At 36.0% G+C, this 24,693-nt stretch overlaps 4 protein-coding genes and 1 non-coding gene across 5 annotated transcripts; 4 read left to right on the top strand and 1 right to left on the bottom strand.

Moving 5' to 3' along the window:
* Positions 1-1,408: 1,408 nt before the first annotated feature.
* Positions 1,409-2,426, bottom strand: LOC117920848. The gene has a single exon (XM_034838509.1). It carries the CDS (start codon positions 2,374-2,376, stop codon positions 1,720-1,722), a length of 657 nt encoding a protein of 218 aa, XP_034694400.1. The 5' UTR covers positions 2,377-2,426; the 3' UTR covers positions 1,409-1,719.
* Positions 2,427-3,829: 1,403 nt separating this feature from the next.
* On the top strand, positions 3,830-13,821 carry LOC117920180 (sorting nexin 1). Its single transcript, XM_034837565.1, has 11 exons — positions 3,830-4,055; positions 4,210-4,344; positions 5,823-5,958; positions 6,781-6,914; positions 9,975-10,049; positions 11,415-11,574; positions 11,724-11,857; positions 11,993-12,061; positions 12,300-12,379; positions 13,070-13,130; positions 13,219-13,821. The coding sequence occupies exons 1-11, from the start codon at positions 4,044-4,046 to the stop codon at positions 13,426-13,428; spliced, it is 1,206 nt and encodes a 401-aa protein (XP_034693456.1). The 5' UTR covers positions 3,830-4,043; the 3' UTR covers positions 13,429-13,821.
* A 1,304-nt stretch (positions 13,822-15,125) lies between these two features.
* Positions 15,126-17,318, top strand: LOC117920181. Its single transcript, XM_034837566.1, has 3 exons — positions 15,126-15,491; positions 16,072-16,125; positions 16,927-17,318. Exons 1-3 carry the CDS (start codon positions 15,207-15,209, stop codon positions 17,158-17,160), a joined length of 573 nt encoding a protein of 190 aa, XP_034693457.1. The 5' UTR covers positions 15,126-15,206; the 3' UTR covers positions 17,161-17,318.
* On the top strand, positions 15,619-15,692 carry TRNAN-GUU. The gene has a single exon. It is a non-coding gene; the product is annotated as a tRNA-Asn (tRNA).
* Positions 17,319-17,441: 123 nt separating the features above from the next.
* On the top strand, positions 17,442-23,969 carry LOC117920179. The gene is made up of 9 exons (XM_034837564.1): positions 17,442-18,125; positions 18,488-18,910; positions 19,220-19,382; positions 19,471-19,712; positions 20,173-21,110; positions 21,198-21,541; positions 21,911-22,174; positions 22,270-22,475; positions 22,838-23,969. Exons 1-9 carry the CDS (start codon positions 17,862-17,864, stop codon positions 23,561-23,563), a joined length of 3,570 nt encoding a protein of 1,189 aa, XP_034693455.1. The 5' UTR covers positions 17,442-17,861; the 3' UTR covers positions 23,564-23,969.
* Positions 23,970-24,693: the final 724 nt, after the last annotated feature.

The raw sequence follows: 24,693 nt of genomic DNA on the forward strand, positions 1-24,693 counted from the left end.
TAAACTGCATACATACTGGCCTATTCCTCCTCTTTCTCCTCCCTTCCTGCTTTTACCCCTCCTCACATGATGTTCCCTTTCTTTCTTGCTCTGTTCCAGTAAAAACAGAAAAAAACACAAACGGATAGAAACATTTGGATCGTTTCTCTGATCTTCTGATCTTTTGACCTACTTCAACATACATTTGCATTCAAGAACATAACTGCAACAACCCGACTTACAAGCACGATCAAACCAATTGGGGTTTCTTGAGCATGGCTTGTCAACCAAACTTTGTTATGGGTCAAAAAATGCTCTACAAAAGCAGCTATATGGGATAAGCTCTAGCAGGAAGAGGGAAAAAACATAAGAGTCCCATCGATAGCCATATGCTATGATAATTGACACATCATTAACAGACATGGCAGTTCTGAGTTTTCGCATTTTGGATTAACTCCATCAGTTCATTTATTTGTGTACTCTTTCAGTCAGTATCCATGGCATTTTTAAAGGGCAATTTAAATATATTTTGTCTTTTATTACTCATGACACACTTCATGTATGAGATCCATTATAGAATATATGGTAATGCTCTTTTACCTTCCTGGCATCTACAAGTGAAAGAACTTGGTATTATTACAAAATGAAAAAAATTCAAAGGGAGCTATAATTCCTGTACTTCCATCCACTTTCATACCTCATCTAGGTTATTCTAACAGTACCAACACTCGTTCCGTTTAGAGTGCATTTGAGATTGATTCTAGAAAACGTTTCTACCATTTTTAACATTTGAATAATGAAAATTTTTAAGTATTAAAAATATGAAATACGCTTTCTAGAATCACTACAAAACAAAACAGACTCTTAGTTTCAGCATCACCTGAAATACTGAAACGCAAAGAGAATTGCTCTGATCCCTATTACTTAGATACATTTTAGATTTATGCCTATGTTCGAAACACCAAATCAAAGATGAGGCAATTCAACCAACCATAAGGCAATTACCTCTTTCAGCAAAATTCCAATTTTAACCATCCATGGCCACACAGAAATGGGCAATCAGATTATTGCAGAAATATATTTAATTTTGAAATAGAAATAGAAACAGAGCATGTGATAACAATACAGACTTGTCATTTTTCATGGCTAATTAGTTCTTTGTTGCGCTGGATTTAATGCTACTAATGAAAGTTAAATTGTCAATTAGATGGCTGATTATACACATTTGGTGAATGATAATTCAAAAAGCACCACATGAACCTTAAAACAACCGCTGTGTTGGCCAATACCTAATATCAATCAAACTACATTCTGCTATTCAAATCACGGTTCAGTCGGGTAAGAGCATATTTCTGCATTCTACACCAGCGCATATAAAGGAAAAGAAACAAGCATCTTGCCCCAGTAACAGAGGGATTATATCAGAAGATTCGGAACAGAGTCATGCTTAACCAACAATGACAAACAAGACACAGTTTGAATGGCACATTTCCAAGTTAGCGATAAGAAAATATCCACCAAACACAAAGATGCCAACATGCAAAAATGAAGAAAGAGGGTTCGGCATCAAAAATCAAATTCACAATCGTCCAAATTGTATTGAGGAAAGATACATCAAGAACTCTGTATAATTTCCGCTAAGTGCTCTCATTAGACCAAAAGCAAATTTAATTTCCCTCACTTGGCCAATATACTGTCATTATATGACCAAAAATGATCCGAAACCTCAAAATTGGAACTTCAATCAAGAAAACCTGTTTTGCGCCATACAGCGTTTCGAACCTGACGCAGATCTCTCCCCTTCAATGTCCTTCCAACGCCTTCCAGCACGGAAGACGTCGTCTTCGGCGATCGACGAGAGCCTCGTGCCACGATCTCATGCGGTGGCAACATCTCATCTTCTGCCTCCTCGTCGTCGTCGTCTGCTTGGGCAAGAGAACTGCTCCTTGCCTTGGATAGGACTGGGATGGTCATCGGAGCTGATTGATGAAACCTTCTAACTGGTAGGGACTGAGAGTGCTTGTTTTCTAGAGAAATATGCGGGGGCTTAGGTATCGCAGGAACCGCTCTAATCGATGATGGAAACGAAGTTTTCCGGTTCAGCATCGGAGGGGTTTCGATAATCATGTTCTGGTCGGAATCCGGTAAAGTAGCAAGGATACCATGACTTTCCGGTGTCCGAAAATGGTCGTTGGACTTGCCAGCGCCGAAAGGGTTATTTGGTAGGTGGTTCGGTTCGACCAAGTCGCTCGTCCAAAATACGTCGTCCTCACTGAAATCACCACCGGAGAAGGACGAATCGCCGGTGGAAGGGCCGGACTGGCCAGAGGGTACTCCGAGGAGGCGCGCGGTAGTTGATCGGCGGTAACTGGAGTTGCTGAACCGCTTGGTTTCCATCTCGTTTGAACGTCACTGGAACAGAGTGCCTTTTAAAGAGGTGGACTGACGTGGCAAATGTTGCAGATAGTGAAGGAAGAATTACGAGGAATATTTCCAATGCTTCTCCGCTTTGTTTTATCTTTGTGCTGCGTGGGGACTGTTGGCCCAAAATGTTGACTGTGACACGTGCTATGAATTTCTTGGTCCGGTACATACCGCCGAAGAAGTTGCGACCACAGTGGAATATTAGTGGGGAATCCGACCATGAAAATTACATGTTAAATATATGGGTAGGGGTTAGGGGCTTTCGCTTCTTAGGGCAGTGAGGGTCCCGCGTTACAAAAACAAAACTTCATATCCTTATCTGCGTCGATGTAGCCAGTGTTACCCATTCAATTGATGCCACGTCACTTGATTGAGACTTTTGGACGATGACCCTATGAACCAGTTTGAATAGTCAGGAAACAAGATACCACGTGGGAGTCCGTTGCAGGTAATTATCCCAACCGTGGTTATCGTGAACGCGAAAAAGGCGCGTGATATTTTGAAAAGGGCTCATCGTATAAAAGTATAGGTAAAAACGCAAAATATGAAAATAGGAAATGACTTCAATAAAAAAATAATTTAGTTTTCGGAAAGTTGAAAAAAAATTATTTTCTGATATTTAATTTTATTAAAAATTATATGTAAAAAATAAAATATAATTAAAATGAGTTAAAATCTTATATATTTTTAATTATTATATAAAATAATAAAATAACTAAATTGAGATTGAAATATTTTATTAATTTTAATTTTTTTGTTTCCACTATATTTATTTTTAATTTTCTTTCTATTTTTTTTAAAATTTTTGAGAACTAATTAATTTATATATAATAATATTAATAACTTTTTTTTATGAAGATATAAATTCTAATTTGAGTTATTCAATCTAGCTTGAGACTGACATCACCGACTTGTATAATTTATAATTAAAAGAATTATCAAAATTTTTTTTGGATGAATAATTCTTTTATTATTTGAAAACACGTTTAAATCATGGATTCCAAATACTAAAAAAAAAAAAGTTAAAGAAAATTATGAAAAAGGATGAAAAAAAAAAAAGAAGCATGAAGAGTGTTAAAATAATTTTTTACACGGAACAAAGTTACGATAATGTTTGCAAATAAAAAATTGGGAAGTATTTAAAATATTATGAATTTATATATAACAGGGAATTGATGGAACACATTTTATAATTAGTATTTTTATTTATTATATATAAATATATATTAAATTTGAAACATAAATCTGTTTATCATTATTTTAAAACAAAAAAATAAAAAAATAAAAAAAGTAAAAAATAAAAAGGCGGTAGCAGCGGATAAGGAAGTGGCTTCTCAGGCGTGGAACAATCAAAACAGGGGTCCCACAGTTTCAATATTATTATGGGTTTCTTTCACCGGAATTTTTCAGCAACGTCCTTGACACATTTCTCAACAAGGAGCCAAACTTTTGTTAATTTATGTATTGAGCGCAAGACTCGGTGACGTATCGTGTTGGCGAACTTAATGCCATTTATCTTTTCCCCGAAGATTTGCCGGTTGCCGGAATAGCGTACTGCACACACCGGCGGACTTTAGATTACGATCTTACTCTGCCGTTGAACCTTCTTCATCGAAGCACGCCCGAAATAGCACATAGCCATGATTAGTACGGTAATTGCGAATCTGCTGTCCTCTTCAGTTCCAAATTCAGATTTACCTATCAAAAAAAAAAAAAGTTCCAAATTCAGATGAGTTTGCTTTAATTTTTGGGTGAATTTATTCTTTTTTTTTTGTTTTATTTTTTTCGCAATGAAATATGGAGCAGCAGCGAAGCGGATCAGGGTCTTCGCAAAGCCCTAGATCTCCAAGTGCACAACCATTTTTATCGGTTTCAGTCACAGATCCTGTAAAATTGGGCAATGGCGTCCAGGCTTACATCTCCTATCGCGTCATCACCAAGGTAATTTCTTAAAGTAAATGTTCTCTCGTGCTAGTTTCTTCCCTCATTTTTTATTTTATTTTATTTATTTTTTTAAATTTGATTTAGTTTTGGTTCAAATTATTACATTAGAGTTAGGGTTTCAATGCCCAGTCAAAAAGATTTTGTGGATATTATGATATCTTCTGTATGCGAGTGTGGATGGTTATTTTTCTGATTTTGATTATACTTATGGGCTTTCTTGAGGTTGATATTGATATCATATTCCCTGCAATGTTTGTAAATTTGGAGAATTATTAACCAATTGTTGCTTTGCATTGTTTGATATGGGATATGAATGCTGTGGTATTTTGGTTGGTTGAAAGTTTGTTTAGAATTCAGTACAGAAGATTGTTCACTTTGAATTCTTTACATGGGATCCTAACCAATTCTATTGCTAGTTTGATGGTATTAGTATGTCATCTTAAGAGACTAGGACATCTTAGATCCTGAGTTGTTCAACATCAATTCATGAATTGTTGTCTACTACATCTGTGTACTGAGCATGTGCTTTTCTCAGTAACAATCTCTCAGTGTATTCTGGATTTTTCATGTTTTATGTTTTCACCCAATATGCTAGGACAATCTTCATGTAGCATCATGCTTATGTGCAATACAAAAGCACTCAATGATACAGTGGAGCTGCCTCTCTTGTCCTACAGTTTGTTTGTTTATGTATGCTTGTGCTGCAATGGTAGCTTGCAGGATGAAGTTTTTGACAATAGCAAAGTAAAATGTTCTGAGGAACAATGTTTAGCAAACTGTAAATCATTAAATAACTGGGATTATACTATTTTGCTTTTATATTTGTGTTCTTACAATTTGGATGCATAATATTCTGCCTTAGTCACATTTGGAAAGTCAAAACTGGTGGATGATTTGCTATCTATCTAACTGGTATTGAGCAATATTAATATGCTTTTCATGTTGAGAAGTGTTCAAATATGCTTGATCATTGTTAGAGAATTGGCATAAACATCATGGCTTTTCAAATAACCCCTCTGTAAAGAAGCAAATATTAATTGAATCCTTCGAGATTAAGAAAACAATAGATTTCTGAGTTATGCCTTTTTCATTGGAATGGTTTAAAGAAAGGCCTGGCCTTTAAGTTCTATAATTGTTTTAAGCACCATACAAAGTTTGATAGCTGTTTCAGATGAATTTATTTTTATTCAATTTAAACTGTATAACTGCTGTCCACAGCAGGCAGTGCCCTTTTATTGTCATTTAATTGGGAATATTTCTGGCCAAAATAGGTAATGCCTTTTTATTAATGTTCAATTAGTAATGTTGTATATTTCTCATAAACTAGCATGTCTGTTGCAATTGCTTTTTGTGTTCTGTTCACCAATCTACATCATTGTTTTTGTATTCCAGCTTTCCCTTATAAGCATACAGTGGAACTTCAATAATTTTGGTAGTTTACAATTTGGAGGCTTGATTACTCATTGTTTTGGCAGACAAATTTACCTGAGTACCAAGGTCAAGAGAAGATTGTTATTCGACGTTACAGTGATTTTGTTTGGTTACGTGACCGTCTCTTTGAGAAGTACAAAGGCATTTTTGTTCCCCCTCTTCCAGAGAAGAGTGCTGTAGGTAACAAGCCAATGAGTTCCTCTTGACTTTCTTGAAAAGTAAAATTTTAGGATAATGTGGCCATGATGATGGTTTTTTTTGCTGGGCCTTACCCAAATTGTCTGTTCCCCTCATAAATTATTCTTTTTTTAATAAGTTGTTCTCTTCATATATCAATCTTATATGCCTGTCATTAATAAGTCGGTAAAAATTAGTATTGGGTAAATAGGCAATGCCTGGATGGTTATGCCTCCCTTTGGAAAGGCTTCTGCAAAGGTTGTACTATCCCTCAGCAGGGACGTGCTTTTTATTTTTGGCACTTCTTTTAAGAGAGAAAATAAATTTCAGTATTATGTTGGAAAAAATGGGTGCAAGGATAACAACTGACTAATGCACTTCATCCCGTGCATTTTTTTTCCAAGTCCCATCCTTAATGCACCATCATTTTCCATCCCTCTCACTCCAGTCTACAACCCTTGGACAGTTGCAGACGCATCGAAATCCAAATTCATTGTTGTGAAGGTAAATACTTTGCTTCTTCAATCAAACACCAGGGTCTATTTTGCTGCCACCATGGAATCCAAATCTTGGATGGGGAATTCCTGACTAGCCAATTAGAGCCTAGCTGAGGCTTGATTGAGAATCAACCCTTGATCCTCTGCAGGCACAACAGGAGTAATGTAACTTATCATTGAATTTTCTGCTGATGTATCTTGTTTTCTAGTTTGCCTACATGAGCATAAGTTTAATGAAAGATATGACACAGAAAAAGATGTTGTGATAAGATTATTTACAGAACATTTTGATATTTTATGGGCATTAACTTTAGTCTCTACAATGCAGAGAAGTTTCGTTTCAGTGCTGAATTTATTGAGATGAGGCGTCAAGCATTGGATATATTTGTTAACAGGATAGCATCGCATCATGAGCTTCAGCAAAGTGAGGACCTAAGAACCTTTTTGCAGGCAGATGAAGAGGTGATATATTCTATTACAATGTTTCTTGCTAAAGTGAAATTAGTTTGAAAAGTTGTCTGATTTTCCTGTCTCTGAATTTGCTTCTCTGCAAAATAGTATAGAGTAGTACTTTATATGCACATATATAGAAGGAGAATAGTTTTCATATAAAGCGTGTAGGGGCAAGAATAGTAATTCTAATTTATAAAATTATTTCTTAATGACAATATTTTTTTTCCTCAATGAGATTTGTTCCAATTGGTAGGTACATGAATGTGCTCGAACCATTAGGCTTATTACTAAAAGCCATTAGGCTAGCCCAGATAAGGTGCCCAAATAGAATATGTGTTTTCTTATATGGCCTTCTATATTGTATTTAAAACATGTATTCACCCTGGCTTAGAAATTTGAATGAGCCTTTTATCTACTGTATACGGATACAGCTGGTATCCCATGGGGGCTGGGATACTATATTTCACAATATAGCAGCGTGGTGGGTTGCAAACTTAGACCTGCCAACTTGCTTGAAATGAATTGGTAAAGAAGCAAGCATATGATAAATTTAAATCTTGTAAAATCTGAAAAGACTCAAAGAATTGAGAAATTGGGATTTTAGAAAGTAAATAAATAGAAACTTATAATTGTTTGAATTTTATACCAACAGGGAGTGCCTTAAAGAAACATGATAGTCCAGAATAAAATTTTGAAACAATAGTTTAGATGAAAGTATGACATAGGAATAAAGAATAGAAGCATTTAATAATAAAATTAGTAAACTATTAAAACAATGGTTTCAAACATAGGAAATAAAAATTCATCATCTGTCAATTCAACCATCTTAGCAATATTCAATTGAATGCATGATCAAATTAGTGTGCCTAGAAATGAGTTATAAAATAAATTGAGTAGATAAGGCATGTCACAATCTGACTATAGAAGTGAAAATATTAACACAAAATAGTATGATAAATGTCTAATATATTTTATTATTATTATTAACAGTAAATAATCTTTGATCAACTAATTTAAAATAAAAAATGAGGCAAAGATAAAAAAATTTCTATTACCATTAGACACAATCCTTTAAATAACCAGAATTTAAATGTGCTGGTTATGGTCTGACCCAGCTGGAGCCATTGGATTAATTAATTAGAATTTAATTTAATTTATCTTTAGCAGTAGCATTAAGTTTCAAATATCATCTCAATTTTTTTTCTAGGTTGGCTGGTTGGGTTTAGGTCAGCATTTCTTAATCTGACTATAGTTGGACCAGGTTGAACACTTTTTGGCCTGATCCAACCACAAATGTGTTGGGCCCTGCTGGAGCCTACCAGACTGGCCAACTTGAATAGAACCCAATCAACGCGAAGGATCATTTGATTAATTTTTCATATATAATTAGTGTTATTTTATGATTTCTGATTCTAATTTTAATTGATAAATATTTTAATTTCCTACGAGGTTAGCTTGTTGACCCTAACTTGAGTGGATTGGAAATGACCATATGGTGTGCATTTCTTGGCCTGATTATAATCAGTGTTGGTTAAGCTCTTTTCATCGAACTCCAATGATAATTGGGCTTGGTCAGGCTGAGCATATGACACATGCCAGTCTGAATATAATTTGATCCATTCTTAGTTATCAGTATTTTAATCAGTTTAATATATAAATAGCATTATTTTATTGATTTGTTAAAAAAATGTAATTTTAATTTTGAGAATTCTTTTGTTATTTTCTTTTTGTGTCAGCAGCTTGATCTAAATCCGACCTGAGCCTATGGATTGGTACTCATCTGATTGTCACATTTACTCAATTTTGCCCAGTCTTGGGTCCCATTTCCAAATGGTGACAATTCTTGTTGATGGGTTGGGTTTGTGTTATGTCAAAACTTATAGACACTTGATTAAATAAGTCAACCCAAGCCCAAACATGACACAAATAATAATCGAGTTAAAAACATGAACCCTAACATGATGAAGATTTTAAACAGGTAACACATTGTGTAATTTAATAATAAGGTCCTAATTAATAATAAAGTCGAGTTAGGTTTTATTTGAGTCAATATGATTAACCTTGCAATCTAATATATTTAATTCTTTTGTATGTAACATTTGGGGTTGGGCTAAATTGTATATGGGAGAGGAGCCGAACTCCCTTATAGGATTTCTGGAGTGGTTAGCTTCCAGATAAGGGGTGGTGGGTTTTTCGGTTTTTTTGCTTGTGAGGCCTTAGTAGCCTTGTATACCCCCTGTATGCTCTGTGACTTTTTGCCTCTTTTCTATGAATTCTGTGCTTACTTATAAAAAAAAATATATATTTATGACTCTATTAACCTATTCATTCAAAATCAAGTTCTGAATGAGTCCAATGTGGGTCAAATAGGTTATGGTTTTAATTAGGTTAATCAACACGATTATTAAATAGGTCAATTTGTGTCAAATTCGTATTGACCTATTTATTAAACAGGTTATGCTGGTCGACATGAATTTGATCTAACATGATTATACTCAACCCAAACACATGAAAAACATGTTGGGTTTGAGTTATGTTGGTGAATCATATCAAACTTGTCACTTCTACCATATTCTATGTGGTCCATAATCTAATTCCATGAACCAATCGGTGAATGGGTGGATGGGATTTGTCATCCAATTGAAGGATAAAATCGCATGAACCACATGCCCAATTCCTATCCTGTCTTAAGAGTTTCCATGTCCTGAGTTATGAATATTCTATCCAGTCCCGATATATGGTGACTAGAACCATATATCTTATATTCATGTTAGTGACAATACATTGTTTAGGAACTAATACTTTCTACGTGTGCTGTCAACTTGTATGCTGCCACAGGTATTAATAATCTGTAATGGAACTTATCTTGCTGCTTTTATGCCTAAACATTGCCTACAGCGGAACATCTTGTCCTCATTGTTGATGCATCCAAACAGCCATGCATTTATAGTGCATCATTCCTACACAATCTATCAAGTCCACTATTACTTCCTGTGTTTTTCTGCATTGGTATTATTGTTATGGGAATTCTGTTTTTGATTTGGCAATATTGTATTGCCCATTTTGCAGACGATGGAGAGAGCAAGGTCTCAAGAGACTGGTATTTTTAAGAAGAAGCCAGCTGATTTGATGCAAATTTTTAAGGTAATTCATGGGTAAAAAGGATGAAATCCCCATTTTTTTATAGGTATAAAATCCTCATACTTTTACGATTATTAACAGAGTGTTGGTAAACTGCTTCATCAATTGTCAAATAGTAAATGCTAAAACAATTTCAAGAGACATTAGAAAACCTTTTGCTTTCTCAATATTTAAAAAAAAAAAAATTAGAGGATTTATAGGTAAATGCTCTGTTGTTAGGCCGTACAAGAAGACCCTGTCACCAATATCTGTCACATACACATGGCACACAGTACAATTGTTGGACAAACTTAATTTTGATCTGGTTTCCACAAGGAACATTTTTTGCTCTATGATAAGGATACTAATAGGGTAGAATATTTGACTAAGAGATCCCAAGCTGAAAGATTTTTTTTGAAGGGGGGCTCCTTGCCCTCGTCATAATTTGTAATTCTGGTGGACTGCAATCACCCCTGATGTTGCCTGTCAATAGTATTCCACTAGTTCTAGCATGCAAATTTTTTATGGACCCAGCATTCTTTTTAATTGATTTGATCTTATTATGATCAGCTCTTCAACCTTATGGTATTCCTTGAAGTGGGCCCCTAGAGTCACAGTGAGGATGCAAATTCTTTGCCAAAATGGGCAATGTTTCTTCAGAAGCTTTTTCTGCAAAAGTCATGCATAGTTCTGTAGGAGGAATCTCGTCCTCCACTGTTGTATTCTCTTTAATTCTACTTTAATAAAGTTAGTGTACAATACATCTGGAGGAGATACTGTTCATTTAGTATGGGACCATCCATAGCAGCCTTATTAATTCTACTAAGTTACTTAGTAATTACTTTTGGGCTCTCACCTTGTTCTATCTGATCTTAACATCAGTGTTTTTTTTATGGATTGCCATTTCAAATATTGCTCCTATTGGACTTCTTAACTCAAGATGTAGATTGAATATTCCACTTTAGGTGGCCTAAGAGCTGTTGCTTAATCAGTTAGTTATGAGATACCGTAAACTATATGTGTGTTATCAGTATCTCTACAAGCAAATTGTTGAAGACATAAGCCTTTCACCATCTCCTTTCTCTTTTTTCTAGGAAAGAAGTTGAGTGAATTGAAAAAATATCTTGATTTTTGTTCAACATTTTAGTTGGTAAACTAATCAGATGATTATATGAGTGAAATGAAACCTGCTTATAAATTTTGCAATAGAGCAGTAGAGACTGTTCATCACAAGATTGATTGATCAATTACACAGTTCTTTCCCCCCTGAACCAACTTTGCATTTTTATGTTAGCCTCAAGGGCAGTTGCATGAAAAATCCTATTGAACAGCAATTACCAGTTTGAATAGATGAATGATCCAACAATTACTTATCTAAATATTTGACAGGATGTGCAATCTAGAGTAAGTGATGTTGTCCTCGGTAAGGAGAAGCCAGTGGAAGAATCAAATCCTGAATATGAGAAGATGAAACATTACATCTTTGAGCTTGAAAACCACTTGGCTGAAGCTCAGAAGCATGCATATCGCCTGGTAAAGAGACACAGAGGTAAATAAAGATTTTGAAGAAGCCTTTCATTTGATTGTTGCCTATTCTTCACTTGATAATAATGCATATTTCACTTTTCTCTTTTTCCAGACTCATGTATGAAAGTAGTTAATTGTGTAAAATATGATTGTTTACATCTGTTTGCACAGAGTTGGGGCAATCTCTGTCAGATTTTGGGAAGGCTGTCAAAATCCTTGGTGCTTGTGAAGGAAATGGCCTAGGGAAGGCATTTTCTGAGCTAGGGACTAAGTCGGAGATGATATCAATTAAGCTGCAAAAGGAGGTAGGGTTTTTAATGGAATTTCAGCCGTTACATTAATTTGTAGCTCTTTAGACAGACAAGCATATGCATGCATGTTCGATTTTTGTGGATGGTAGGGTTCATAATTATAATGTAGATCTGCCATATAATGTGCAGGCCCACCACCTGTTGATGAATTTTGAAGAACCTTTGAAGGATTATGTTCGAGCTGTGCAGTCCATTAAGGTCAGTCTTGGCTGATGTCGTAAAACCATATATGTCATTTAAATCAAGAGCATCATTTACTTGGCTAATAGAGTGCCACCTCACTGCTTCATCCTAGAAAATGAAATTGAAATAATAGTTAAAAAGGGGAACATTGATAACAGTGATGGAACTTTGGTAGAATCATTCTATTCCTCTTCATACCTGTTTCTGTTTGCCCTTTGTGTTGCCTTTTTTCTCACTTTCTTGTTTGGAACAGGCCACAATAGCAGAGAGAGCCAATGCCTTCAGGCTACAGTGCGAGCTAGCTGAAACAATCAAGCTGAAGGAGATAAATCTGTATGGTTCTGGCTAACTCTCTCTCTCTCTCTCTCTTTCTCAGTCGCTCACTCACACACACACACATGCTGTTACTGTTACTTTTCTCATATTTTGATGAACTCCATTGTTACTTCTTGGGTATGACTAGCGTGTTTGGAATTGTGCAAACCACTAGTTTTGTCAATTGTGTGGCTGGGGAGTATGACAACTCAGCATTATGATCTTCCAAATGTAATAATCCACATTGTGGCACAATCTAATTTTGAGCTTACAGACAAAGAATTTGCATAGATACTGTTTCAAAAAATTGTGCTGTTTTTTGACTCAAAAGTAGTTTTTAGGTGGCCTACGTTTTTAGTGTTAACTGCAATATAGAGGTGTAATTAATAGTGTGTTCTTGTTTCCAAAAAACTCAATTTTTTTCTTCAACCACTGAACAATATTTGGAGCTCTCAAAAAAATTGCTTTCAATCAAACAGAATTCATAAAGGACATTTTTATACTAACACTAACAGACTTGCAATAATGCATTGATAGAAAGCATGCATCCCAACATCAACTTGAGCTGTTGAAACAGGTTATTTATCACCCATTTAGTTCATTATATTTTCTTCGATGTTTCAGTTTTCCATTGATTGGGTTTTGGGATGTAAGCTTTCAAGTTTCTAAATAGTAGTACTGATATATGATTATTTATTGGGTTTGCAGTGACAAGCTCATGCTAACACGATCTGATAGGGTGGGAGAAGCAGAAATTGAATATAAGGAGGTATGTCAGCTTGTGTTGGCATTCTTTTGTGATTACTTTGGGCGTTAGAAATCTTCTTTATCTAGTGAATATTACTCTTATGATGCAGTTGAAAGCCGAGAGTGAGGAAGCAACCAAAAGATTTGAGACCATTGTGAGGTTAATGAATGAAGAAATTGTGCGTTTTCAAGAACAGAAAACACTGGATATGGGCCTTGCTTTCCATGAATTTGCAAAGGGACAGGCTCGTCTGGCAAATGGCATTGCAGATGCCTGGCGAAGTCTTATTCCCAAACTTGAATCTTGCTCTCCCGCATGAGCACATGAATCTCAGAATCAGAGAGAAGACTTGTTTATCTCTGCGAGTCTTTAAATGGAGGCGAGGCTCTTGCTTTGTAAAAAACCGCCGATGCTTGGGAGTGAGTTATGCAATTGTGGATGCGAAATGAAGTTTAGGGTTTCCCCCACCCTTCTCTTTCCTTTATATAACATGTACAAAACACTAGGCTGAGTGAAAAAGTTGGTTCAAAATCTTGTGGAAAATCATTTACAGGGCAAAACTGGACATGTGTTCTTATACTTACTGGTCCATTTCCACATAGAAATCTGTATTTAATGGTTGAACATACCTTTTTATTTTGCCGACTCTTTTTCAATGTTGGTTTCCCATGCAAGTTAATCTGAAATTGTTATGAATCTTGAAATTTTGTGAGAATAATCTGACTATATTAGCTGTTCTTATAGCATCCTGCTCAGTTATCAAAAGTTGCCTTGGCAGCATTTTATGGTTGGAATTACAGAAAGACCAACAGGGAAGACGATGAGCATAAGAGAAAACGGGTGGGCTTAAGCTTTTATAAGACTCTGATTAATTGCATCTTGATGCGGTCCTTTGTGGGCAAGTGGGATCGCTGCCTTCAGATTGTGACTCAACTGGAATCAACTCGAGGCACCTGATCATCGCACCCCACTTTAAGATTTGGTCATTTGGAACCCCTCCATCTAACAGTGGCACGGACTCTGCTCGGTAACTGTATAATGTTTTGAAAACCGATATCTGTAAGAAAACTAAAATATTTTTAATCTATTTTTTATATTTTTAAATATATTTTAAAAATAATTTTTATATAGTGCTTTATTTTTATTTATTTTTATATATTTATAATTTTTTTAGAAATATTTAAAAGATATTTTCTAAAAATACTTTATTTTCTATTTTTAAAACAAAAAATTATCTTTTTTCCTTGTGAATAATTACCAGACTGGATGTATCGTTCTCCAATGCCGAATGAAATTTGCACTACAATATGAAGCTAATGAATTGTGCCAAATTGGTGTACTTTTATCTAAAATTACAGACAGTTTTTTATTGTCTAAGAATTATTATTATTATTATTGTTATTTTTTTATATAAATTCTTCTAATATTTTTTTTTTTATTTAGAGGACTTTATAAAAAAATAAAATTTTTTCAAATCATTCTCCTTTATGGGTATGAAACATAGGTCGTATTTGATTTATAAGGATAAAAAGTAGGAATGAAAATCTTATTTATTTTCTCTTTTGTTTTGATATTTGAGTAACTCAAGTGATCACGTGAATGAAGTGAAAAATAATAGAAGATATTTTGATTCCTTGGTGTAAATTATTTTTTTAAAAAAAACTTTTTACAAAATAAAAAATAAAAACCTATTTACATAATTTATTTTTAAAAATAATTTTTTATTTTATAAAAAAAATATAAATTCAATTTATATAATATAAATTCAATTTAATTCAAATCTTATTAAAAATAAAAATAATTTTATAATTAAAAATAAATATAAATAATAATATTATAATAAATCACAAATTATATATTTTTATAAATATTATAAATATACGAATACTAACATCCTAATAGAAATATAATTAATTTATTTTGTCAAAAACTTTTTCTCAGTTGACACGACATGGAACATGAAGGAATTGGAAAGGTTCATCTCCACCTCAAATGTATGCCACCTGGGAAGACCAAAAGCCTATCCGATCTAATCCAAATTCCAAAATCAAATTCTCTCTTTTCAGACTGTGGTGACTGGTGAGAAGGGGTATCACCATGGCCACTGCGGTAAGGCTAATATTCCATCCGACACGTGCAGCTTCCCACGTGCATCTCTCTCTACCTCACTCACTCTCCCATACACTGGTGTTCATCAATGGGAACAAAACCCGGTCGTCCAAGCTCACTGAAATTGCCTCCCACCGGCACCTCATGCCTGTTCCAAAAGCATCACCGGAAAGTGGGAGCATTGTGCCAGGGGAGGAGGAGGGAGTCTCCCTTGGAACCATGAAACTGCCTTCCGATACCGATATTCCCAGATTCGAAACCTTGCTTTTCCAGGTATATACATCCTCTCACTCATTTACTGATATAAAATGCCATTTTCTTTTAAAATTAATCTCAACTATTTATAATCATACATATTTTATATACTATTTGAATTAATACTAGTACCACCATCAACATAGCTGGAATAGCTCAGTTGGCTAGAGCGTGTGGCTGTTAACCACAAGGTCAGAGGTTCAAGCCCTCTTTCTAGCGTTAATTTTTAGTCTACTGGACCTACACTAGGACCCAGTGTTTGGAACTACATTAAGACCGAGCGTCATCCTCGGCACCAACACTTAACCTTCCTATGTTCAACTAGGCTCACTGCCCTTATTAGATTAAGACTTCTTAGTATTTTTTTGTGGAATCTGTGTCTTCAACAATCGGAATTGGACAAAAAACAAAACCAACAAATGACATCATGACAAATACATTGAACACAGTTTCTTTTGATAACATCTAAAAGGAAAACAAGAAACAAGATAAACTTGATCGAAGCAGCAGCTTCCCTCCAGCACATTCCATTGAAGTTTAGTTTTATTTTAATATTTTTCCTTTGTGTTGATCCTTTTTCTCATTGGTATTGTAACAGTGGGCAAACAGTCTTTGCCAAGGAGCTAATCTGCCGCTTCCTGTGCCTCTCAAGGTCGGTCACTTTGTACCAACTCTTTAATTATAAACAAATGATTTCGATGCTACTGATACAAGAAGCACCATTTTCAAATATTCTACTGTCAAGACACTTAAAATGAACGAGACTTGCCTAGATGAATCAGCCCAAAGGTCAAACGCCAACAATTGATGCATCATAGCTAGAATCTGAGAGCATCTCTGAAGAAGTTTTCTTTTCCTTCATCTATTAAAGGACCATAATACAATCATTATAGAATTTATACATATGTATAATCTTAGGTGGGAGCTATTACTTTTGGTCCTCATCTACATATGTATATAGTAATGACCTTATTCTGATAAGCAGTATAAATCCTACAATTCACGGCTACCCTGGGTGACCATTGGGAAACGACACAAGTTTCTGGATAAGCCGGCTAGTGATAGGTTAGAAAAGAAAAGAGAAATTCATGGCTGCTAGTCATTTTCACCTTCAGTATCATTAACTCATCATGATTGTCCTTTACTCATGGCATTGAATTCATTTTTTTGATATGCCATGGATGCAGTAGAATCCATGCTTAACATACTATTGGTTCCAAGGACTGATGTGTCATAGCTCTGTAATATAAAAAATTCTGATGGAATCATCCTAATTTCTAGCTGCTAATTGTCACTGGATCTGTCTTGATCGGAGGGATTCATACGAGGCACAGTTTGCTTGTTACTAACGTTATTTGGTGTAGACAGGACCAGTCTTATTGTGGATGATAATGCTAGCTGATTACCTCTCCTGATTGGTCTTAATGGAAGGTTCTGAATTTTGATTGAACAGGTGGACAGAATACAAGGTGGAGCTAGATTGGGCTTCATTACAATTGGAGATGGGAAGACTGAAGTACTAGTTTACATAGATTGCTTGGTTTTTCCTGCAACCGATGGGTCCGGTCCAACTTTTCGAGCTATAAGGAATGGACCCTTGAAAGATCTGTCCCCTCCTGGTGAACCTAGAATCATGAGGAGTCTCCTGCAAGCCCTCAAAAAGTCAGTTGAAATTGCGAGAGTTTGAGAGGACATATGGTTTGAGATGTAATGATATAAGTTTTTGTTTAAAATTTTTATTCCACAAACAGGACATTCAGCCTGACCAACAAAGATTGGTTTCCGCGGGACATTATTGTTGTGTAATTTACTCATTTAATTTTCTTCACTTATGGCTTAATATCACCGGGTTCTGTTTGCTTGTGTTCTGGTTAATATTACAAACAACATCAAGTAATCTGATGTATGGGATGATGCAAAAGATTTTCTACATGCTTGACAGGATCTGTGAAACAGACATTCTTCTATATTCTGGATGAATCTTATGCCCTCTTTCTTCAATATTATATAAATAGTTAATAAGGAAATAAGAGGGACATTGTGCATCTCTCACATTTGTCTCATCTGTAATGCATAGGATTCCTCACTTAACAAAGATGGGGTTATAAGCCGGTCTTTTAACAAAGGACACACTAAAAAACTAAATATTAGGATGCTCACACGGTTCAGTTGGTTTTTTCCCTTATAATAAAGAGCAAGTGTTTGCTGGGCTTCCAACTAAGCACACACTTAAAAACAAGAATGATACTTGCAGTGACATATTTGTCTATAAAGTTGCTTGAATATGCCATCCAAATTCTAATATTATTTGCTTCCTTTGTTTAAGTATGCTGGCTAACCATAAATAGGAACTTGGTCCTGACATCTTTGTTTGGATTTTGTGAGGAAATGGAGAAAGCAGCAGAGGTAGTAGTAAGATTTGGCAACGAGGAAGAAGATGGTTATGATGCAGTTGTGGTGGGGTCTGGATATGGTGGTTCAGTAGCTGCTTGTCGGATGTCAATGGCAGGAATTAAAGTGTGCTTGGTTGAGAAAGGCCGGAGATGGGAAGCTAAGGATTTTCCAACTAACAGTTTAAAGATCATATCAGATGCGAGGATTGAAAAGAAGAGCTTGGGCATTAGCTTTGGTCCAAAAGATGCTTTGTTTCAGGTTATTCTTCAATTTTTGCTCGTCTTATGCTGTTGCTTTGGTGAACTGAACATAAATTGTAGACTTCAAAGAGTAGGTTGAAAGTAATGAACCCGGGTAAAATAAGAAGCTGATTCAAACAAAAGAATATTGCAAGCTACTCCTCTGGTTTTCTTCATCATCTAACTACAATTCAATCGTCTAAATTTTACTTTAGTTTCTTCCTGAAATAAAAGAAGTGCATTTTATTTATTCATGTGGCTGGTGAAGGAAAATGGGTGACAATTAGCCATTATCTCCATACATGTTTTAAGAATATCAGCATGTCAGTACTGTTGTGGAGGTATATATCATATATTTGAATCTGATTGATGGAAATATAGGTGTATGAACAAGATGATTCTCTAGCAGCAGTGGCCTGTGGACTCGGTGGAGGTTCACTGGTGAATGCAGGGGTGATGATTCCAACCCCAATGCGTGCAAGAAGGAATTCCAAATGGCCAAAGGAATGGGAAGAAGATAGGGAAATCTGTGAAGCTTCTGCTTCAGCCATGCTGAGAATACAAAGCATTCCTGTCAAATTTCCTATTGCCAAAACCATGGAAGAGATAGCTGAACGAGAGATTGAAGAAAGTTTCCAAAGGCCAATGAAGCTAAGCATGAATTTCAGTCATGAAGAACAACAATTGGATTCAATGAAGCCAAAACAGATGGGCAGCTGTTTAGCCTGTGGAAATTGTCTTTCTGGCTGTCCTTATAATGCCAAAAACTCTACAGACAAAAATTACATCGATCTGGCGGTTCAGGCACATTTTCCTCTGCCTTATATTCTTTAAGTTTGCGTATTTGTTCAGCGAAAATTTTGACATCCCATGACAATTGCTCTGTTAGTCTTATATGGTATACTGAAGTGCAGTTCCATAGATTCTAAACCAATAATATACCATTCATGGTTACTATTTTTGGTAACATTTCATTTTGTTAAGGATGGATCTTTACCTCCAAATGCTATGCATGACATCATCATGGAGCAATTGTCCAAATGTGCTCTTATATATCCTTCTTTTCTTTTCTTTTTTTTCCCGGGACTAAATTCAAAATCTGCAATTATGCAGGCTGGATGCACTGTCAAAACAGGATGCCAGGTTTGGTTTGTGGTAAAGAACCTAGATGATATTGGCAAAGAAGAAGGAAGAATTAGTAGAAAGACAAGAAGAAGATGGCTTGTATTCTTCAATGAAACTGAATATGTTCCCTCTGATTTTGTGATCCTTTCAGGTATGGAAGAGAGGAGAGTAGCCACCTTTTTAGAAGCCCATTTGAAAATTGTTATCAAGTCCTAAACATTTTGTTTGCACTGCTGCAGCTGGAGTTTTTGGTACCACTGAGATACTATTCCAATCACAAATGAGAGGACTGAAACTTTCAGAAAGGCTTGGTTCTGGATTTAGCTGTAATGGGAATACTGTTGCTTATGTTGCTGGAAGCCCAGCACCCTTGGGTGCCTATGGACTAGACAGTGAACAATTGTCGAAGATATCTTTTCAGGAACGGCCAGGACCAGCTATATCTTCATCTTACACTTCTTCTTTGGGGTTCACAATCCAGGTTGAAGCCTTCTATTCAATTAAGATCACACTTTCACTTTTTTTCCCATACGAGTTTGTTATTCATGTCAAAGTTGGTAAATTACCAGTAGGGTTGAGATTTCTGTGTCTGTTATCTGTCAGAGCATTTACTGGGGACATGAATATTAAACTAAAAATGGTTTCTAAGGCTCAGATGCAGCTTCTGTAGCCATGGAACTGAAATATTGTTCTAAAACTTCTATGATATTTCTCACCAAGTCCAACTTGCGTGGTTGGTTGGAGGCTCACTTAGCAGTTAGCACAACAAAGAAACCTTCCCCCCCTTTTTTTTCCCTCAAAATTTTGGATTATAATTCAATTAGTTTGCCCATGTATAATCACATACCAGAACCAGTCTTACTAGCGCAAACAAGTAAATCACTGTCACACACTCTCATATTATAAATTCTTCCAGTGCTAATTATTCTGTCTTTTGCCAGGGTGCGGTGCTTCCAAAGGCTTTTCCATACCTGCTATTCAAAGGGATCACAACATATGGATGGCCACCCGGCTACTGGCTCTTACATGGGATTATTGACAAGATTAAACATATATTAGGTCTAAAGTACAGCCAGGCCATGGTACTTAATGCAATGGGATACGATGAGAGTGATGGAAAAATTACAATAGAAAAGGAAACAAATAAAATCTGCTTTAGTCCACCTCATGATCCTTTACTCCCACGAAAAATTAAGGCATTTCAAAAGCTTACCAGGAAATTAGGGGGAGTCCTCTTTATGTCAAGGTACCGAAGCACATCAGTTCATCTCTTAGGTGGGTGCAATGCATCCTCGCATCCCTCAGATGGGGTTTGCAATCCCAATGGTCAGGTTTTTGATCCAAAGTTTCCTACTTCGGTGCACTCAGGCCTCTATGTTTGTGATGCTTCATTGATTCCATGTTCTGTTGGTGTAAATCCTTGTCTTACAATTGCTACAGCTGCCGAGCATGTTAGTAATCATCTTGTGCAAGATGTTCTAAAATACAAAACCAGAAAAGACATAGAATTTCTGGGTAAAACTGTGGAACGAAAGCCTAGTTTGATTCCCCATTGGAAGTTAGACAGCATCATGGAACCAACTGTTGTGATAAAAGAAACCATGAGAGGGTATGTGGGGGGTATGCCATGCTCAGCCCACCTCAAAATGAAGATGAACTGTTGGAATCAGAATGGATTTAATGAGCCCTGTCAAGTTTTGGGTGAGTCTCATCCACTTCTAAGAGGAAAAGTTGGTGGCTATGTTGTATTTAGATCTGTGGAGAAGGATAAATTACATGTTATAGATGGGGATGTTGATATGTGTGGAGTAGATTATAGAACACCTTACACACAGTATATGTGCTATCGTCTCCTCCTTTCAGGATCTTCTGGTTCAAGGTATGATAAACTTTTCGTTTGAATTTATATTTTTCTTTCCATTTTTAGTTTTAGAACAAGGAACTAAGAAAATTCAATTTTGATCAGATATATTCTTGAAGGTAGGAAGGTAATGAATCCTTATCTCTTTGCATTATATGCATGGACGGAGTCAATGACAATGCATGTGACATTCAAAAAAGTTGCTAAGAACAGTTCAACAGATCAAATGATGATTTTAAGAGGGGAACTTTGTATTTCAACGACAGAGCTTTTGAAGAGTTTGATAAGCCTGGAAGGAAACAGGAAAGGAAAATTTATCTGTCTCTTCTTACAGAGTCTTTTCAGAACCTATATCACACAAGTACCACGAGGAAATCATGAGGACTTCCCCATGTCTCATCTTTACCAGAGACCTTATCCAGACAGTACACTTCATGATATAAAAACAGGTATTCATAAACTTAAGCCTGCTGTTCAAGAGTTTGAGAATTCAAATAAACTCAGAGCTGCCATGACTCATTCTACTCCATTTTGATAGTTTCATGAATCATAAAAGCATAATTGAGTGATGGTTAGTAATTGGTATTGTATTACATGAATTTAAGAGAAGAAATTTGAAAGTAATACCCGTGAAACTTTCTTTTAGTTTAATAGAAGATTCTCTGAAGTGTTATTACCAAATACTTCTAAGAAAACATTCATCTTTAATCAATACAGAAGTATGCTTGATGCAGGAGCTAATTGGATCACAAAGCATGTGAAAGGAATCTCTCTCTATGTTTCTTTTTAATATGCTACTTAATGTTTCAATTATACAGGAGATGGATTCATCATCAGTTGCAGACAATGGAAGTGTGGTCAAAATCCATGGGTGCCTGAAGAAGAAAGGAAACGAAATCCAGTTCTCCTTGTTAATGGACATTCTACTGAGAGTTACTATCTACCAACAGAACCTAATGATTTGATTAGAACTTTACTAGAAGAAGGGCACGAAACGTGGCTACTGCAAACAAGATTACACCCATTAAATCCTTCAAACAACTTCACGATTGAAGATATTGGAAGATTTGATATCCCTGCTGGTAAAAAAAGGAACTCTACTTTATTTCAGATTGTTTCCAACCCAATAAAATATTTCTGCAAGTTTTTTGCACTTATTTTTTCCTTCTTTTGGCAGCTATTGGTAAGATCCTTGAGTTACACGGGCTGTCTGCAAAGATACATTTAGTTGCTCATTGTGTTGGAGGCTTAGCCATTCACATTGCTCTAATGGGCGGCCATGTAACTGCAAACCATTTAGCTTCCCTATCTTGCACCAACTCCTCAATGTTCTTCAAGCTTACTGTTTCATCTAGAGTGAAAATGTATCTTCCTCTCATCCCTGTAAGCATCTTCTTCTCCCTATTTTAGAGTGACAGGTTTGGAGATTCAGGAGGGGTGAGGGTGGGGGTTGGTTGTTGGGGGTGGTATTTAAGATTATTTTGAACTACGGAAATTAAAATCATGGTAGTTGCTTAATTGGCAGGTTGGATATGATTAATGGCTCTATGAATTTCGGAAAAATGCTTAATTGACTAGGTAGATATGATTAAGGTTCTAGGAACTTGGGGAGAACTTTTGCCATGATTTGAGTGTTTAATATTTCCAGCTAATTAAGAGAGGCCTGCACTATGGTTTACCATTGTCTCATATCATTTCTTTCTGGTTTTGAGCTAAAAGTTAATCTAAATGGGATCAATCTGCAGATATCAATGATGATACTGGGCAAGAACAAAATCCTACCTATCTTTAAAACAATGAAGGCCACTCCAAGGCAACAGCTCCTGAAATCCATTGCCCAGTTTATCCCACGGTGTGAGAGATGTACTTGTGATGAATGTGAGGTATTTTCTGGAATATTTGGAAATACATTCTGGCATGAAAATGTAAGCCCCAGCATGCACCACTGGTTAAACAAAGTAAGTTTACCAAGGCTTCCCATGGCAGCTTTTCCTCACCTCAGAAAAATCTGCAACAATGGTTTTATCATGGACAGCAATGGGAAAAACTCATATTTGACACATCCTGAGAGAATGGCGCTCCCAACGCTTTATATTTCTGGTGGAAAGAGCCTGCTTGTGACTCCTCAGACCTCTTTTCTTGCGAACAAGTACATGATGTTGCACCAGCCTGGCTTTAGACATGAAAGGGTGGTTGTAGAAGGCTTTGGACATTCAGACCTATTGATTGGAGAAGAGTCTTACAAGAAAGTTTTTCCTCACATTTTATCTCATATGAGATTAGCTGAAGATGGAAGAAGAAATGGTGGAGTCAGTGCTGAAGGTCTGAAGTGCAGTAAAGAGGCTTTGGATTGGGGTGATGATCCATCATATGAGGCCGGATGTGAGGGGTTTTGGACTTGGGTTTCTCCTTCAGTTAATGTTTGGTTGTTTCTGGCCTTGACAGTATTGCTACTTTCATTTTATATATAATTTTCGTAGGTTGATAAAGAAAACTCAGGCAAAAACAAAAAGAAATAAATTTTCAATCATTGGTAGAGAGAAAAGGAATAAACAAAACTCCTGCCATACTAAGCCAATTATTTGAATCCAGCAGAGTTGAGAGGAGGTCTTTGTGTGCTTGGATTGGTTTCTTCTTCAAACATTCTGTCTTGAAACAAGAAGACACAATCAATAAATAAATTGAACACAGTTTCTAATGCTAACATCTAAAAGGGCAACAAGAATTAGGACTGTTGTGTCTCCATAGGCGTATATTGAGTTTTTTGGGGTCATGTATTGTATGTTGAATGGATGATGACATTTGTTTTTAAGAGAAGGAGAAATTATTCGTGTTCTTTAAGGTTTGTATTCTTTAAAACATAGATTTTATGTACTGAGAGCGGACTTGGCTGAGATTGTATTATCTAGAACACGAACTTTCCAATTCCCTTCAAGGACAACCTGCTCGAAGCAGCAGCTTCCCTCTACCTCTAGTACATTCCATTGAATTTTAGTTTTATTTCAATACTTTTCATTTTTGTTGATCCTTTTTCTCATCAGAATCGTTTTGCCACGGAGCTAATCTACCGCTTCCTGTGCCTTTCAAGGTTGGCCACTTTGTGGCCGCCGCTCTTTAATTATAAACATATGATTTTGTTTGCTACTAACACAAGAAACCCCATTTTCTAGGATTCTATTGTCAAAGCACTTAAAATAAATGAGACTTGCCTAGATGAATCAGCCAAAAGGTCAAAATGTGGACCAGAAACGGTCATGGAGAGCCAACAGTAGATGCACACCGCCTAGAATCTGAATCTGAAATATTTTCTGAGTGAATCCTCGAGAAATTTTCTTTTGACTTTTCCTTCATCTATAATTAATGTTATTTGATGGAGACAGGATCAGTATTATCGTGCATGATAAAACCAGCTGATCGCCTCTCCTAATTTGTCTGAATGCAAGGTACTGAATTTAAATTGGGCAGTAAAACATAATGGCTGACTGGTTCCAATTACAAACAACATTAACTAATTTGACTATTGGGATGATGCAAAAGATTTTCAACTAGCTGGATAATGCGTGTGAACAGACATTGTGTGTGTTTTGAATGCTTCAAAGTG

Source organism: Vitis riparia, chromosome 8 (assembly GCF_004353265.1).
Source record: "Vitis riparia cultivar Riparia Gloire de Montpellier isolate 1030 chromosome 8, EGFV_Vit.rip_1.0, whole genome shotgun sequence".
Lineage (NCBI taxonomy): Eukaryota > Viridiplantae > Streptophyta > Magnoliopsida > Vitales > Vitaceae > Vitis > Vitis riparia.